Below are 18874 nucleotides of genomic sequence, written 5' to 3'. Positions count from 1 at the left end.
TGTGTGTGATCCTTTTGGTCAACATCATGGTTCACGTCTTAGGAGATGTCAAACTAGGCGAAGAAATCAAAAAGATGTCTAACATGCTTGACTTTCCATCCGGTCCTAGACACAAAAAATGCAGTTCGTCAGTTATGCTACACTGCATGTCCGTCTGTCGCTCCGGAGGTTCATAATCAGGCCCGACGCTGGAAATTTGTCGGCCATGACCAAGTCGTGTGAAAATCAGCCTGAATTCATGTGGTCTGATGCTGCCTTAAACATTCCTTTTTTTTAGTCCAGCAACAGCTTGGTGCAGATTCTTTGGCAGGAAACCATGTTGTGCTTGTCACTCTGTAAAAAGCAACCCATGAGGGAAAAGACAGTGAATAAACTCTGCATGTTGCATATGTAAATGGAACAATTACAATGCCTTCACCGCTGAGAAAACCTATGCATCTTAACTGGTTGATGCCTTTTTTCTCCCCCTCTTGCCACTGGCTTTCCGCGTGTTCCTGCTGAAAATGAAGCATCCTATAGGGCAACTAACTGCTAGGCTTGAATGGTTCCTGTCACACACCATAATAGCTTGTGTGAAAGGACAGGGCTGCCTGTTAACTCCAGGTGAAAGCAGGGATGGAGCTGGAGGAGCTTGTCTGTGGTGCAGAGACAATTTTGTTCAGGCTCTCCGGCAGCTTTGTCAGAATGTGTGTGTGTGTGTGTGTGTTGGAGGGAGGGTCATAATTGCTGCCGCCACCCCCCTTCTTCCCCCCAGAGCCCTGGTGCAGACTGGGAGAATTGGAAGAGTCATTTCATCTCGCAACGAAGAGGAAAGGAACGGATGGGGGCTCTGCGGGGTGGGGAAGCGGCCGAGGCTAAATTACAGAGCAGCGCGGTGTGGCGGCCGCTTGTGTTTCTGACCCTCTGTCCTCACGGAACTCGCAGCCAGACCCGGCGGCTATTTCGAAGACGATGCACATCTTCTGCCAGAAACGTCAGGAGGTGGACACGGTGTCATGACACCCTGTGCAATATGTGCAATCTAATACAACAACCGTGCAATAAGTTATTTTTCTAAATAGTATAGAGCATGTTGTCCAGGTGCACAAAGTAAAAACAACTTCAGTGGCTGGTTAAGACTGAACTCTGAACTGAGCGTTTGTGGGATTATATTATACAACAATGTTGTGTTTTAAAGGAGACATAATATGCCCCTTTCCCACAAATTAAAATAGTTCCCAGGTGTCTTAAAGGGATAGTTCAACATTTCGGCAAATTGGCCCATTGCCATAATCCCTGTAGTTTTAGCAGTAGGTTCGTTACCTTTAATTGTCGGTGCAAGCTATTTTTAGAACGGTGGAGCAGAGCCGCGAGCTGCTCAGAGCTACGCTACGGAGGCTAATGGGATTTCTTGGTTTCCCTCATCAATCCAACAACTCCAAAATGCTATGATAATAATGGAACGTTACAAGACAGAGTTGTTTTCGAGGTAAATTCATGCAAAACTGCTGATGTCCGTTCCCGTCAGGGTAAATTTTTCAGCAAGCAGTCTCTGCATTTGCCTCGAAAACAACTCTGTCTCGTAACGTTCTGTTATTATCTCATAGCGTGGTGAATGTGCAGGTCACAAATTGTCCACCAGAGCGTTTTGGAGTTGTTGGATGAGTTTGATGAGGGAAACCAAGAAATTCCATTAGTCTCCGTAGCGTAGATCTGAGCCTACTCCTAAAATTATAGGGATTATGGCAATGGGCTAATTTGTCAATGTTGAATTATCCCTTTAAATACACGTCTGTGACCAATTACCCAAGGATCAAACATCACAGCACTTTTTTCATCCGTTCAAAACAGCCCTGTTCAGAACAGCTGGTTTCAGTGTCTGTCCCTTAAAATGCAAATGAACCACTGCTTGCCCCGCCCTGCCCCTTCTACTGTACCAGGCAGGGGTATTGTGCAAATTCAAAAACATCATTAGTGAGTTATATCATTGCTAGACAACCAAGGGAACAGCTTGTAAAACCACATGGATTTCAACCTATAGGGAGCCTGAAAATTACAGATTTTGGGGGTCAGAAGCCAAGACAAACACCCAATTAAATGTTAAAGACCCTTCAAAAAGCGATGTTTCCATTATGTCCCCTTTAATGGTTAACAATGAGAATGTATTGGAAACATTTAAAAAGTGATTCTACTGCAATTATTACCTTGTTAGCTGTAGTGAATTGAGCAAATAACAGTACCTCAAACCTGGAAATAGGTGATTATTGCTTTCCAAAAGTACCCTTAAGTCAGAGTGATATTTGAGTGCACACACTGCTACAAACATCTAAATACAGCAACAACAAAAAAAACATGGGTGTAAGTCTTATAATACATCATTTTGTCAGTGTAACAAGTGTACCCGAGTAAGTATCTACAGCACATTCATTTTCTGAAGCTCTTTATCTATGTACAATATGTTTTCTGTAGTAGCAAACATTTGACCTCTCCAAACATCCTGTTGTCATCCTGGCTCTCTACAAGGTCACATCATTTCCTTCTTTTCTCTCTCTGTAGATGCATCATTTGTTGAACTTATTGAAACAAATCATGCTTTTTTGAGGGGTTTTTTTTGTGTGTAAAGGACTTTCTGTCACTCTAAAACCCACCACTTCACTTGTTGGGTGAACATGGATGTAAGAGCAACAGACAAAGCACTTTGTCTCTGTAGTGAGGAGAGCCTAACATGATACGTTATATTTATCTTCGCCCTTAGGTCAAGTAAAGATTTTGGAAAGAGTGTGTGTTTATAGATTCTCAGTGAAAGCTTTTTCTGTTTTGAAAGAAAGCTGGTTTCATCTCCAATGGCAACATGTCAACCCACAGAGCATCCCTCTTGGTCAAAAAAATGACCTTTTTAAATAAACAGGAAAACCAATGTGAAACACATCCCATCTGTTTTATCGCAGCCATGGTCGTTACCTAACCCGGCACAAGTGAACAATTACAGTGACACCTCTGCTGTAATGTATTTCAAGGTGCTCTGAAGCTCCTCTGGCCCAGTGCCAGTGAAAATACATTCAAGATTCATTCATGTTCTCATCTTGCGGCAAATTCATAGCCATAAAAAAAAAAAAAGCTCATTTATGGTTAGACGCCCGAAAAACAAACATTGTTATCGCCCGTTTCTGTCCTGTTTGGAGAGCTCAGGGTGTGCATGCCAAACCTAATCCCCTCTCGTTACAAAATACAATCAGTATATGAAACCAGTTGAATGTTTAAGCCCCAGTAGATAGACAAGAGGTTAATGTCGCCTTTGACACTCCAATCTGCCCTTCTCATCATGATGTGTGGTGGCAAACAGACGGGGGGACGCCCCGGCCCACTCTGTCTTCATACACCCATATCAATTGCAGAAAGCCTGGTGGAGTGGGGAGGACGGGGAGAGATGGGGGCCGCCATGTCTCGCTTCACAGCCCCAAAATTAATAGAGGGGGCCCCTCATTATGGAGAAAAGAGAAAGACAAAGAGGTCTCGGTGAAGACAGGGGAGCTGGAGAGGTGTGTGTGTGTGTAATGAGATGAGAGGAGAGGGTGTGTTGGGGGGGGGGACATGAATATGTGAAGTAGAGCTGCGGCCTGAATGCAGCTCTCTGAATCGGTCATTGCTTGTTCTGTGGGACTGAATCCAAGCTGAGAGAGGCCAGCAAGAGAAACAGGAAATTATTTGCCCCCTTAATAGCAGCTCTTGCCACCCCCCCCTCCCCTCCCCCCGCCCTTTTATTTTTTTCTTCTTCTTCTTTTTCCCTCTCTCCATCCCTCAGGGAGGTTGGGTAACAGCCAATCTCATTGAAAGGGAGATCAATAAAGAGATATATTGTCACCTCAGAGCGCCACCCTCTTAATCAATTAATCTATAATAGAATTCACTCAGTGGAGCCTCTTAAAGGGCCAGTCCCCCTATTACCAGCTCTAGGTCAGAGAAGGTGCAGACTTATAGAGGTCTCATTACCAGTAATGGAGGAGAAAACTGGAATAGGTTCAGATAGATGCACGTGATATACATTTAATGGCAATAGGTCAGTTTACCTAGATTACACGCAGCACGGTCATAATGACTTATTCCCATTGCTCTGCTGCGTCATCAGATACAGGGACATGTATGTGACTGGAACATGGGGACTTCCTGCTGGTGATTTCTATCTTAATGCACTGTTATTTTCTGCTCCAAGCTTTGGCTACACAGCGTCGCAGCAGTGGCTATATAACCACATAATAAATGTCCCATCATGCTCAGCCAACGCAGCGGTTGTAAAAAGATGAACATCCACTGCTTCAGCAAACAGTGTCTGCGGTGTAAAGCAGAGCTCAAGGTTAGCGGAGCTAAGGAGCAGCAGTGTAAGCATTTGCACACTTTTTTTTTTTTGTGATGTCCACTTTGCAAACACACATTCACAGAAAGTCTATATCTCTGACATCGACAGCCTGTCGCCCCACCCACTGCTGTAATTTGTAAGCATGCAAAATTGCCAACACTATCAGGGCTGCCATCACTGTTGTTCATGCATGTTTTCACCAAGAATAATGGCGATTCATACCCAGGAAGTGAGTGATACTATGTCCTTTTCCCTACATGCAAAACACTATGTAACTTTATATGTGGTGTTGCAAGGACAAAGGACAATTGTTCATCTTGCTTTGTGAGGTCTAGGTCATGTATCCATCCAGAGTCCTTCTGTGCACCAGGAATTTACAGTTATGGGTTCTTCGCTGATTTACATTCACCGTTCTTTGATCATTCCAGTGAAATATATTGTGATGGTTTCGGCATCACTTTAAAAATATTAAAGCGTGCGCCTTGGGTTACGCAAGTAGTGTCTACATTATACAGCGGCGGCGGCAGTTTGGAGAAAAGTAAATCATATCTGATGCAAAAAATGTGCTCAGCAGGAGCAATAAATGGAGCCTGTTGCACTCGGTTAGTGTTTTGTCATTTGGGAGTGAAAAGATGCCCCACTTATACAGCTACAAATAAAGAATTTTTATTTTCTTTCAGTGAAAACCCAGTGCCACACACACAGGATTTCATTCATCCTTTAGATGCTATGAGACTAGTAACATCTGTATATGTATCCTTGAGAAGGACATGTTGCTGTTTGACAGTTCACAAGTCATTTGGCCATAGGTTTGACATATGCATTGGAAAGGAAAATGAATTCAGTGTGTTTCTATGGCGTCCATGTGAGGAGCTGTACACAAGCCGGTAAACAAGACAAGGCCTGTGCAGCTCATCGTGAATGAATAACACTTCACAATCACTCTGTCCCTTGAATTATCTCTGGACCTGACATTCAAAGTGCATGCGTTCAAAGTATGCCGTGACTCCAAATGGCATTCTAAGCTGCTCATTTGGTCTCGGTCGGCTAATGACGTTTGATTTCTGACTCAAAAGTGGTCACTTCACTTCTGATGCCCCTTCTTTTTTCTTTTTTTCTTTTCCATGAATGCATTCAATCAGTGCAGAATAATGAAATTGCTTGCGGTGGCAGCGCAGCCTCAGCCAAAAGGATTCGAGCAATCCAGTGGTCAGGCACACATACATCATAGTTTCAATTCACTTCATGTCATTAATTTATTTATGAACTGACAAATAGTTTCTCAATGTATTATGCAGAGATCGCAAGTTTTGGCTCATGCAACTGCTTTCGCTCAGCCGGTAAAAGCGCTAATAGGATACATCGAGAAAGACATTCAGTGAGTTTATCAGCTGCAAATGCCTCGGATGTCCGCGTTTCCACAAAACACTTGGTCATCCAACTTACATGGATACAGGATGTCAAAGTCCTGAGCCAGGGAAGGGAAAACTCACTGACCACCCAAAGCTTTCTGAGTGATTAGACTCTATAGATCATAGAGGTTGTCTTTTCATGCGGCAGCTCTGCCAGGAAATGCTGCCGGCATTTCCCAAAAGCTGATTTCTGACTCTGGGTCTCGAGAGGTGAAGGGGCTCAGCTGCAACAGTATAGCAAAACCATACTCACATGCTGCTGCGGTGGTGATTCACTGCCTAATGTGGATAATTAGTCTAAATTCATGGAGTGCTTGATTCCACTGACAGCTACACCAAATGTTTGACAAAGGCGCCCAAAGTAGCAGCATCAGTCACAGACGAACGGAAATGCATTTAGCGGAGGGCCTCATCATGTTTTATTCAATAACGGAGCGATGCTCAATTAATCAGTTTCTGCAATTAAATTAAACATGCATGCATAAAACATGAAAGAAAAATATCAGGGGTGTTTAAGCGTTGTGTGGCTTCTGTCCGTGGTGCTGTCTGTTCTCAGCCCTGCACAACAGACCAGACTGGAATCATTTCTTTTTCATCCTATTCTGTGACAGAGAGTGTTCAATCACATCTTAGTATGCACTGCCCGATGCATACCACCATCCAATGCATTTCTATAAATGTCAAGAGCTGTGTGTTTACTAGCTCTGTCTGACCCCTAATATTTATTCAGCTCAACAGCACTCTACCCAATCATTCCTTATTGCTTCATTGCAGAAATGTGGCTCTCGCTATGTCAAGTCTCATTGGCTGCAGTTTGCCATATCTCCTGGCACATGTAATATTGCTTTTCGCTTCCCATCAAGTGCAAGGCAAAAGCTGGTGCTCAGATAAATACTGACATTTCGCAGTGGTGCGCGGGGTTTGTTTGTGTCTCTCAGCGTCTGAGTCATTTCCATTGGCTGATTTGTATACATAGCGCCGCGGTCGATGCGATCAAAGGTCTTTCACATGTAAGACAAATTTACATTTGCATTCACACTACTGCCAAGGTAATTTACGCCTCTGTGGGTTAGATAACAACTTTGAGATACATGTTCACATTTAATGGTGTGACTTCGGTGGAAAAGGTTGCTTCTAAATGGATCAGGGGGGATCGTAAAAAGGGACTTTGATGCTGTCAGTTATCACTCATATGTCCAGGAAACCTTGCTCAGATGCAAATGGTAATATTTCATGTTGTGAAATTATTCAAAAGTGATGCACTCTCATTCTGTCTTGCCCTTTGATTAGGTTGTGGTTTCAATTAGTCATCTGTGCCCCTGTCAGGTGTTTCATGTGATAGTTGGAAACATCACAACATCGTTACAATATGTTTCAGTCAATTGTCACTGTCTATGTCTTGGAGCTCTTTTAAGCCAGTGTTATCAACAGTGTGATACAAACATGGGCTAGCTCTGCAGCTGTTATCTCTGCAACTTAAAAATGCATGATTTAGTTTGTTAGTTGTAGCATGTCCTCGGGCAAAATGTAGCATCAGCATGAGGATTATGAGGAACTTGATGTTGAATCTTCTCAACACATGAATTATCTCTATGTTAAAACTAAACAAGACTCCAGAAGCAATTAAGTAGTAGCTTCACTTGGAGCTGACACTGACAATGGCTGTAGACTGGCAAAACACATAGGACTGAGTTTAACTATAGCCAAAAGAGTAGAGTGTTTAGACAAGAGGAAATCAGATCGTCAGTTCTGTGTCAGTCACATGACTGCTTCTGCCAATCAGGTAGAGAGACAGACTGAATGGAGTGCATCATGTGATTCTTAATTTACTGGAGAAATGTGTTGTGTAGCTACCATCCTCTGACAACATGGATTTGTAAACAGCAGGAAATTAAACTTAAAATGAAGAAAAGATAAATAATTTCAAAGCTATTAGGTTTTGCTATTGGCAAATGAAAGACTCAATGAATGTTGATATGAATGTTGATATTGAAAAAGTTTTTTGCAGAACTTTCTTCAGAAGTTTTTTTTTTTAATAGCTTGATCAATTTTCAGTCTAAAAGTCCCTTAGTGGCTTACACCTCACGTGCAATCCTGACTTGCACTGGCCCTTTAAGAGAGCGGCTGCGGGATGGTGAAGCAGGACGGATTAGACACCGACCAGGACAGGAAGTGATGAGTCTACCTTCAGCATACAACCACAGTCACGGCAGATGCCAACATGTATGACAGTTGAAACAACAAAAACATGCCTGCTGAGGTTGTATCCAATGTGCAACCACAATATCAGTAGCCTATAAATGTTGGATTTTAAGGGACAAGCTGTGGTAGGAGGATAAGGAATAAGAAATTATTATATGAGGAATTTAAAAGCTTGAAAAATGAATATGCAGTGGAGTAGAGTGATAACATCTTTCTCTTGCATTTATCACCTTCATCACATTAAAGTGTTCTGCACCACCGAACATGAACTTTGTATTCAGCGAGCTCCCTCTATAATGCGCTCCCCCCGTGATTTGTTTACTCATCCGTCAAAGGCATAACGCAGCGCGGTATTTCTCACGCTTTTATTTTGAAATCCAAACCGGAAGCTCTTAATGCTCCTATGCCAGCTTTAACCCCAGTGTGTTTTGGCTCCGGGAGCGTGCTGTTTTGAGATGAGGCTGTAGTAAGTCGCTGGTAGTAGCGGAGCGGGGAGAGGAGCGGAGGCAGGCGGAGCAGCAGCGCAGCCGTGTTGGATGTAACTGAAGCCACTGAGCCGCTGCCGCTGGATACGTAGTTTCACTCCCTGTGTTTAAACCTGAGGACCAAACCTATGAGACATCTATGGAGAAGTGCCCGGCTTTGGTTGTCCTCCTGGTTTTATTTGCACTCAGAAGTTTGGCATATGGTGAGTTTACATTGGCACCTTTGCTGGTTGTTTTGGGTTATGTTTGCACAGATGGAGCCTATATACCGGACCCTAAAGCGGGTACGGGGGGGTCCACACCACACATACAAAAAGCTGTGAATTTTACATGCTTTATCTCTAGGCTATACAAAGTGACACTTTTATGCCGTTGTTTCCTTATTTAACTTAATGCATCCTGTACATGATATCCTAGAACTGTGAGAACTCTTGCATTAATGCCAGTATCTGGAGGTAATCCTCATGGATGATGTCATTTAAAAGGCCACTTAAACCAGCAGACAGCAGAGTAGCCCATATGCAGCATTACTGAGGCTCTTGCCCTGGGGACTGTGGATTCGCACCAGCATCTGCTCCCCACAGATATCTATCTGACTTAGTTGTGATTCTGTAGCCTGCTCGTTTATCTCCATTATGAGGCCCATTAGGTGAAGACGTATCCTCTGCACAATGCTTCTTGTTGGAACAGAAACAGCACAATCAGTTTTCCTTCAAAACCCACTGGTGCAGTTCTGTTGTCAGTGAGCACAGTGAGTTTGGTTTTTCCTCCCCTGGTGGACAACGGTGCTGAAAAATGTATGATTTCTTCTTACTGTACTGCGCTTCTGAGAGCCCTCACCAGATGCTGCATGTTAAATGTTGAAACTGTAACTCCATTTCTATCCAATTGTTGTGTCGGGTTGTGTTGTGTTATGCTGTGTAGTGTTGTGTAGAGCTGGGGCACTGAGCAGACTGAGAACATTAGTTTCCTTGGGTTTATCCTTCACTAAATCCCTAGATACACATTTCCAACACTGGAAACCGGCCTTTGTAGTTCAACAGTCTTTTTAATCACTATAGTCCAATAATTGCATAGGCTATACTGTATGTTTAATTCTAGTCCCTCTTGCACTAGCTTGGGGTGAAAAAGCTGCCATTACAGGCTCATCACCCACCAGAGCAATGAATCTCACTTGTAGACTGAGTCAGCTCTGAGATGAAAACCTGCGTGGATGCTGGGTCTATACAGATCCTCCATCAATCAGATACATGGAACCGGTAAACTGCTACCAGAGGGCCACGGGCCCGTTGTTAAAACACCTATTTCTTTGTGTTCTACACAGAAACACTCAGACTGTGATGTACAAAGCAATAGTTTCAATGCTAGTGGGATGTTATAGTTTGTGACAGCGTGGTGTCTTCGGGCCTGGCCCTACTGCTGAGGCTTCCTTTTATAAGGCTGTAAACACCGACTATGAACCCAAAGCATATGAACTAAAGCGTCAGTGAAAGTTGCTCCTCCAGCGACTTCACTGGCTCCTCTGGGACGACAAAGGCTGGATTAAAGCTGCTTATTTTTGCTTTTGCAAAACACACAGTTATGATTGACAAAAGGCTTGTACTGTTTTTAGCCACAACTGTTTTTTTTATTATTATCATAATTCAAGATTTCAATTTAATCACCCATCTGTGTCTCATCCTGACACTGTTATCCAGCTCTGCTTTTAAAAAGCGAGATTAAAGTGGAGGATAAGCTTCAGATCAGAACAAGCATTGAAGAAAGTACATGTGCTAAAATTAGCTCCATATGATGAGATGAAAACTCAAGAATCCTATCCGAGCCCACCCATCTCCCTGTTCCCTTTCACACGTGTGAAGGGCCCCCTTCACTCGGGGGGGCCAGAGTTGTGACTGGTCAGACTGTTTGGTCAGTAAGGTGACACTGGAGCCTGCGCTGTTACTGTCTGTCATCTCTGTCACTGTCAGTCAACGCAGCTCCAGCAGCTCTCTATCGGGCCATGTGTTTACCATGCTCTTTATTTAAGTGAGTGGGACATGGAGCTTTGAACACAGTCACTATAAATACAGTCTCAAATACTGGGGAGGAAAATATCAGACTTTTTTTAAAATCCTAGACACTGACTGTCAAAAAACGTCACCATCCCAAAACACTGGAGCAGCATCTCTCCCCAGAAACAGTGTCCCCTTGGTGTGGATATTCAACAGGCCCATTGTCAGCAGGTTTAATGGGGATTATCTCTCTGGTGGAGGTCAGCCCCTAAAAAAGGGGTTGACAGGATGTTCTGTAACACAGAGCTGCAGCTCGTGGTTATTTGTATTTTAGCTGGGTCTGTCTGTGATTTCTTTTCTCTAATTATCAGATTTGTTGTTTTGTCTAGAAAAATGCCACAAAGGAATGAAACAATCCAAAGCCAAAGGCGCTGTTTTGAATAATCTTGTTTTATCAGAGCAGCAGTTGCACTTTTCTGTGGATAAATATTCATATTCCTAGATAGTGGCGCATGGAACTCTTATGAATTATGGCCTAAAATGATATTTAACACACAAAGGTGATTAGCAAGAACATTGGTGATGGAAAATCTGAGGCAGATTTCTTCGAAATCTGGCATATGTGAACAAACCTGCTATAAGAGGTAAAATAAAAAGAATGTATGTATATTTATAGCCCATGTGTGTGAATATCTGGTTTGTAGTTTACGTCAGTATTCTAGTCATTACCACATTGTTGATGCGACTGACTTGTGGGTGAGTCATAATGAGGCAACATATAGCAGCGTAGCTTCTTGCTATTGGCTTATTGACAACATGTCTCCGTTCCACAGGGAGAAAAAAAATCGGAGACAGAGAAAGCTTTGTAGTTGTTTTTGAGAACAAACACACACTCACACATACACACACAGCGAGTGTACCTACCTCCTCCCCCACCTGCCTGCCCATCTGCTCTCTACAGATCACTTAGACTGTCAATAGCTCAGCAAGCCATGGTATGATACATGGAAATGAGCTGAAACAGCCATCGTGACACGAGGAAATTCTAATTCACGTACGTTGGAAGACAAACAGTGAGAAGGCAGGGCAGAGATCTAAACATCCTCTTCCTGTCATCGCACAATCAGCTGCATTAATCATGAGCCCGAGCAGCCGTTTGAAGCTCGGTTGCCTATTTCCAGTGTCTTTATTTCTTACATCACTCTTTTTTCTTTCTTTTTTTTTTGCTAAATTTAGAAATAAGAAATAAGTAATCAAACAATGTGAGAGTTAAACTGAACAGAATGCAGATTAAAGATTTTCACTGGAAAAGTTTGACAAGACGAGGATGCATCATAATACAGTGAATTCTAATGTAGTCGTGGAAACAAATGAAACCATATTCTACTTTCTCACAGTGCACAACTTCCTCTGTTAATGTCCCTGCACATTACTGCCACTGAGGACCGATGTAAACACCAAAGGAAGAGACTAAACGCTGCAGGATCTCTACTTAGCAGTGGGCGCTGACAGGACAAGTCAGCTCTCCCCTCCCTTAAAGGTCTCAAGTGCGAGCGCCCGAGGGGCCCCCGGCTCAATACCGCCTGAGCTCCCCACCTCAGGCTGCAGACAGATGGATGGCCCCCCAAACATTAGTTCCAGTGGATTTTTAGCAAGGTTGACCTCTATATCGCTCTATCGGTGGAGGGAGGTGAGTCTGATGGCGGCCTGTGGTACAGATGATGTTTTTATCTCCAGGAAGAGAGTATTCTTTCCCTTTGCTGGGGGAAAAAATAAGTTTAAAGGTATAGTTCAACATTTTGGCAAATCCCTATAGTCATAGCAGTAGGTTTGTTACCTTTATTTGTCGGTGCAAGCTATTTTTAGAATGGCAGAGCAGAGCCATGAGCTGCTCAGAGCTACGCTACGGAGATTAGGGGATTTCTTGGTTTCCTTCATCAAACTCATCAAATACACAATCCAACAACTCCAAAACGCTCTGGTGGACAAGTTGTGACCTGCACATTCACCATGGTATGAGATAATAACACAACGTTACCAGACAGAGTTGTTTTAGAGGTAGGCTAAATACAGAGACTGCTTGCTGAAAAACTGCCCTCGACAGGAACGCACATCGGTGGTTTTGCATGAATTTACTATCCCTTTAAAAAAAGTCTATAATTCATCACAATAATTAAACAGTAAATCTATTTTTTTTAGACGTTGTTAGCCCCCCCAGGTGTTTTTGAACACAGATGTTGATGTGCAGCGTGAACACAAATGTTACACAACATGATAAACAGGTTACACGCTGCAGGGACAGGCAGTAGCATGAGTGTGTGTTCTCTTTTGCTGAGAGCCATCCAGTCTCTTGTTACTGTCTCATTTTGGAGAGTGATTAAATCAGTCCCTGACGTGGATGACGTAGTTTTTTTTTCTGTTTTTTTTTTTACCCAACATGCCATCCTTTTGTCCAACACGAGCAGCTCAACTTTCACCGGCGACTCGGGCGCATTCTCATGTTTACCTGGGCTGCTTTTTGTTTGAAGCACAAACTGAAGGGAATACCCACGGGTATATCGCCGCAGCTGTCCTCCTCGCCACCGCTTTGTCGGTGCGTGGTTTGTAACGTTGGCACTTGAAAAGCTCGGCGTGGAGGGGGAGAGAGAGAGAGAGATAATGGATCATTTTCAGCACCAGTGTATCAAGATGATGCCGTGGCGGAGGGATTGTGACAGGCTCTGTCAATGATTTAATGGCAGGCTTTAGAAGTGACAGGGACAGCTCTTTTGGGGGGAAAAAATGACATGACAGTCACTGGGTGGCTGTTATTTTGTTGATGCACAGAGGGGTGACTTGAGGATAGGAGGCAGTTAGACTTTCACTTCTCTGGGTGATGATTGATGGTCTTGCAAGATGTTTTGAAAGAATGCTCATTAAAGAACCTGCAAGTGCAACTCTATTCACTGTATTTAGGAAAAGTGATAGGCAGCTGGATTTGAATCAGTCTCTTCATCAGTCACTACTTAATGTCTTAACTGTGTTAGGCTGGGCCCAGCATCCAATTAAATCCCTTCAATAGGGCTGTTAATTGAAATATTAATGAGATCGCAACATGACCAAGTGCAACAGGAGCCGCAGCTAAAATGAGTCACAACAGACCATAAATGAAGCATTGTGTTGCTACAGAGATGCACTGGTCAATAAATCATCCTCTCTAGATGAAAGGGAATATGATTGATTGATACAAGACCCAACAAATATGACCTCATCCTCATTTTTATATACTATATATATTTATATATATATATATATATATATTTTTTTTTTTTTCACTTTTTTTCTCACTTTTTTTGGATAATACTTATTTATATGAGTAGAATTAGGTTTTATGGTTCAGGTATGTGATTGCAGTTCCAAGTTGTATTTGTCACATGCTGAGATGCAACAAAAGCAGAACAAAGCAGTGAATGAACGATGAGTGCACTTGTGATTTTTCTATTTTTTTTATATCATGAGAAATATTGCAATATATTTTATTATCAAATCAGCCTGGGTCTAATCTATCTAACCACTTTCCTCCTTCATCTACTCTTCACAGTTACAATTACACACTGACAGTTTCATACGATGAAAAGATCTTCTATATTCTTTCATAACCAGCTGTGTATGTCTATATTCAGTGCAGGGACATTGCATTGATGCATTGGAGGACTGAGCAGTTGAATAAAGTTCACCGTATCTCTGAACTCAACCCACTGTGTTGATCCCCAAAACCAAAATATGTCTCCTCGTGTTGAGCGTTTGAATGGAAAACAAGTCGGCTCAGTTTCATTCTCAGGACTCAGGGGTTCAGGAAGTGGCCGTCTCGACCCCTTCCTCGCTCTGAGTGACGCTACGACGCTGTGATCGGCGCGGTCAGACAGACAGGAGCAGACCGCTGTCGGCCCGCGAGCCCCACACAGATCTAATAGGGGCTAATCTTGAAGTATGCTGCGGCGGGACAGGAAGCCAATGGCATTTCCCCACAGCTGCGTCGGCCGGGCCACCCACAGGCAGCGGTTGGGTCGTTCCTGGAGCTCCTCGAGGCTTTTCCTCCATGATGAACCTCAGCAATGGTCACTGATAAGGAATAATCCAGACATTAATATACATGCTCTTCCCTCTTATCCCAGTATCTTCTCTCCCTGCGGTAGTTTTCTTCGTGTCTCTTCCTGCTCTCATCACACCACACAACACTTGGAGCTAAACTGAATGAGGAGTGAGCCTAGTTGCCACATACAGTTGAGTTGCTGCTCTCTTGTTCTTTTCAAAGCCGATTCCAAATCCCCCCGTGGTGGAGTCGGCGGAGAAAATCGATGCTTCTCACTGGAGGGTAACTGAAACTCAAACTAACAACTCTTGGCAGGATTTGCGGTAACTTGAACGAGTTTGGGCCGGTTCTATATCAGTCCCCGGCACTGCTATTTGTAGATGCCTCCCCCGCGTTGCTTTCAAGGTCCTCTGGATGCTTAAAAGCGAGAGTATAGTTTTAGCAGCATCGATGCTGATGCAGGACATTCTGCTTGGTTCCTCTGACTGGACTGTGCTGCGGAAAGTTGAATTGAAACTGAATTGAAATCTTTATTGTGGATAGTATTATGGATAGATGATGATGGATCAGATATCTGTTGGACCTTGACCTTCCTAGAGAAAGCCGACCTTTCTGATGGCAAAAGGCCTAAACTGTTTCTATAGAGGATGCTGAGGGTCTGTCAGGATGACCTCAGCCCTCTGAATACACCTGACCTGACAGACCTGGCTGAGATCATTTAGATTTACACCACACTGATTAACGACACTTCGCAGCCCATTTTTCTTCACCAGGCTGAGATTGCCAGAGCAACAGATCATAGAGAATGTAATTATAGACTCAACAAATGATGAGTAAAAACTTTTTCACGAGTGAGCCTTCAATATGAAAAGTCCTCAGCTTCCTTAATAAAACAATCTTTGGTTGACCTCTTTTTAAATTCTGTCTCTATTGGCCTCAAAGGTCAGTTTGTTGTCCAGAATAGGTACTTATACTGACTGACTATCTCCACTGGTGACCTCTTTATAGGTGACATGCAGTGATGGGAATAACAGCGTTACTTAATGCCGCTACTTTTTTCAGTAATGAGTAATCAAAAAGTTACAGTTTCCTCCGTTATAACGGTGTTACTGTTACTGACAATAAAATGTGCCGTTACTTGACTCAAGAAGTCCTGTTACAAAATAATACACCTGTTAAAGTGTACGTAAACAATTTTTTTTTCAGTATCCTATCAACTAGTCAGAAAAAAGCCAAGTGGGTTGGCTAGTTCCAGACAAACGGGGGTTAGAGAGGCAAGTAGTAATTTGACATATTTGAGCATTTTATAAAAAAAAGTAAGGCAATAGTTACTTTTCCTGTTATTTATTTTTTTTAAGTCAGTTACTAACTCAGTTACTTTTTTAAAAGTAACATGCCCAACACTGTTGACATTCCTACAAAAGTCAAACTGCATGTCTTTGGGAGGTGTACTTGAACCCCCACATCTCGTTTCTGTGCTTGAATCGAGATAGAAGCTTAATCTGCTCCCCAAGCCTCTCAGCCTTGTTTTATAGGGAGGACATACTGTATGTGTAACACTGCTCTGTTGGGCCGAACTGCTCCTGTCGGACACCAGTGTTTGTTCTCTATCTGCTGTCAGCCTCCTCTGTCTTGTCATCGTGCCCTAACATCCGGCCAAAAATCTCATTTCAGCTGTTTGGGGCCAGACTCACAGGGAGCGTGAAACAGTTGTTAGTGCAAAGGGCTTTTTTTTATCTTTACTCTGGCGCTGCCCTGGGAGTTTGGGTCTCTTTGCTCCCAATTTCCATGATCTCCTCTTGACAAAGAAAACAGAGCAGCGGCTCCAGCCTTTCTACTCATGAAGCTGTTTCATCGCTCCTAGAGGGACATGATAAAAAAAAAAAAAAACAGGCAATTTCCTTTTGTAAAGTTCAGCCTGCCCATTTAAACGCTTAGCATCCACACAAGCTCAATTAAGGAGGTCGTCTCTTTACGGCCGGCCCTCTGTATTCACATGCAAGTATGTCATCTTGTCGTCCCCTAGAGGGGTCAGAGGGAGGAGGAGGAGGCTGTAGAGAAAGTACTCCAGGCTGCTGACCCCCCCTCCTCCCTCCTCCCGCCTCCCTCCTCTCACTTCACCACCGCTGCCAATTTAACTTTGAATGCACATTAGCAAATCAATTCCTGCGGCTTTTTTTTGGAGGAAACCGAGAGCCAGAGGAGGAGGCAGAGGTGTAAAACAACGCATTCTTCCGAGAGGGAGGCTGAAAAGAATTGCAGATGAGGGAGGAATAGGAATAAGTTGTTGAATTTTCTTTGATCGCCATCTCTCATCCTCCCTCCTCCCTCTTTCTCTCTCTCTAAGCTCCCTCTGTTCACCAGGTACTGTTTTTTTTCTGCTGCTGTACTGGAATTCGGGCTTAAAAAAAGATTTCTCTCAGTCATTAACAGTGGGTCTTTTTAAGCGGAATTGGATGGGGAGGGGGGTTATCTCAAGCACAATGTGACGTTTAGCTCAGTTTAGCCTTAATTTTAGCCGCTTTTTAAGCCAGAGAGGATGGCTTAAAGATCTTTTTTTCTCACCATGGAGTGAATGAGAGCACAGGCTCTTCATATATTGTGGAATTCTGATTTATTTTCAAGTCCTTGGTGCTGAAATGAAAGGTATTTCTCACCCTGTCTGATGGGGCTGAAGTGCCGTCCGCGTTTTATGTCCTTTTTCCCCGCAGGGCTGCAGCGAACTGAATATTTTTGATCCTATGTGTGATGACACATAAACCCTCTGTGAGCCGGTGCTGTTGGCTCGGGGGCGGCTGTGGACCTTCAGTGGGTGGGGGTGGGAGTGGGGGGGGATAGTTGATAAGTAGGTGTGAGGATTTGTGTCGACCTCGGGACTCAGCCCTGCGCAAACGACATTTGAATTTATCGCAGAAGTTCGACCGTCATCTGTGTAAGTCTGTGAAATGCCTTCTGGGAAAGATGTGGATATTTACTGCCTGAGCATTTAAAAAAAAAAAAAAAAAGTTATAACAGCCGGAGCAAACAACTCATCAATCAAAAATGATAGTGAAGTGAACTTTTTCAGTGCTCTGCATCAGACCAGCAGGATCAAAAGGGCGACATGGTGTCAGTCTCATTAATGATGAAGCCTTTGGTGTCCAGCAGCAGCTTCATCACGACGCTCAAAAACAAGTTGACAGGCATTTATCTGACCCCTGACCTCTCAGAACTGGATTATACTCGGATAATCGGAGCGGAGACGGGGTTCGGGGGTTTCATGTCAGAGGGATCTGCAGAATCTTCACACTGTCAGTCAAAGTGGAGAAGCCTTTAGTTTTCCAAATGAGCTTTCAGATGTTAAAAAGTTGACTTCTTAAACGGGACATATTATGGAAATATCACTCTTTTAATATATATTTGGGTGTTTGTCTTGCCTTCCGGCCCCCAAGATGTGAGAACTGACAAAAAACATATCCAATGTGCAGGCTCCCTAGGTTGAAATCCATGACGAGCTGTTCCCTCAGTTGTCTTACAGTGATGTCATAAGTTTGTCATAAAAGAGCTGTGATGTTTGATCCTTGGGATATTTTGACAGAAGCATGTCACAGACATGTCTTTAAGACACCTGGGAACTATTTCATTTGTGGAAAAGGGGTATAGGATGTCTCCTTGAAAAGGATATTTCAACATTTCGGCAAATTTGCATATTGCCATAATCCCTATAGGTTCTTTACCTTTAATTGTCGGTGCAAGCTGTTTTTAGATCGGCAGGGCAGAGACGCGAGCTGCACGGTATTTCCACGTTTCCCTCATCAAACTAAATAGACATTCCAACAACTCCAAAACGCTCTCGTGGACAAGCTGCGACCTGCACATTCGCAACGCTATGAAATAATATAATCATGTAACATTACGACACATGAAGCAAATAAAAGAACTGCTTGCTCCGCCCAGCAGCCGTGTCTGGGATGTAGTTCCAGTTATGCATTTACCTTGAAAACAACATGATGAATGTGTGGGTCCCAACTTGTCCATGAGAGTGTTTTGGAGTTGTTGGATTGTGTATTTGATGAGCTTGATCACGAAAGGCCGGAAATACCATTAGTGTCCGTAGCGTTAGCTGAGCTGCTTGTATCTCTGCCCTGCCGATCGAAAAACAGCTTGGACCGACAATTAAAGGTAAGGAACCTACTATGACTATTAGGGATTATGGCAATGGGCAAATTTGCCAAAATGTTGAACTATCCCTTTAAAGTATCACTTCACTTCATGTCTGCTGTTGTCAACAGTTGGAAACCACCACATTAAAAGGCCGCCCCGCCCCCTTGTAGCTCCAGAGAACAGTGTGTGAGTTACTGTGAGAGGTTCTGATGTTTTCGTCTTTTCAGTTGATGTAA

The 18874-nt window shown here is 43.3% G+C and overlaps 1 protein-coding gene across 4 annotated transcripts in view; it reads left to right on the top strand.

Annotated features, from left to right (window-relative positions):
* Positions 1 to 8426: 8426 nt before the first annotated feature.
* robo3 (roundabout, axon guidance receptor, homolog 3 (Drosophila)) overlaps positions 8427 to 18874 on the top strand; it is a 101701-nt gene continuing 91253 nt past the window's right edge. For 3 of the 4 annotated variants that reach the window (XM_085798713.1, XM_085798716.1, XM_085798717.1), the window contains exon 1: positions 8441 to 8635. In XM_085798713.1, the coding sequence (XP_085654839.1) occupies positions 8572 to 8635 (64 nt within the window). In that variant the 5' untranslated portion in view covers positions 8441 to 8571. Of the gene's footprint in view, positions 8636 to 18874 lie in introns of all 4 variants that reach the window. The other variant, XM_085798714.1, reaches the window with a different exon arrangement.

Source organism: Trachurus japonicus, chromosome 14 (assembly GCF_045865225.1).
Source record: "Trachurus japonicus isolate A0001 chromosome 14, Traja_1.0".
In the NCBI taxonomy this organism is placed as follows: domain Eukaryota; kingdom Metazoa; phylum Chordata; class Actinopteri; order Carangiformes; family Carangidae; genus Trachurus; species Trachurus japonicus.
This window is presented reverse-complemented; position numbering and strand designations above follow the sequence as displayed.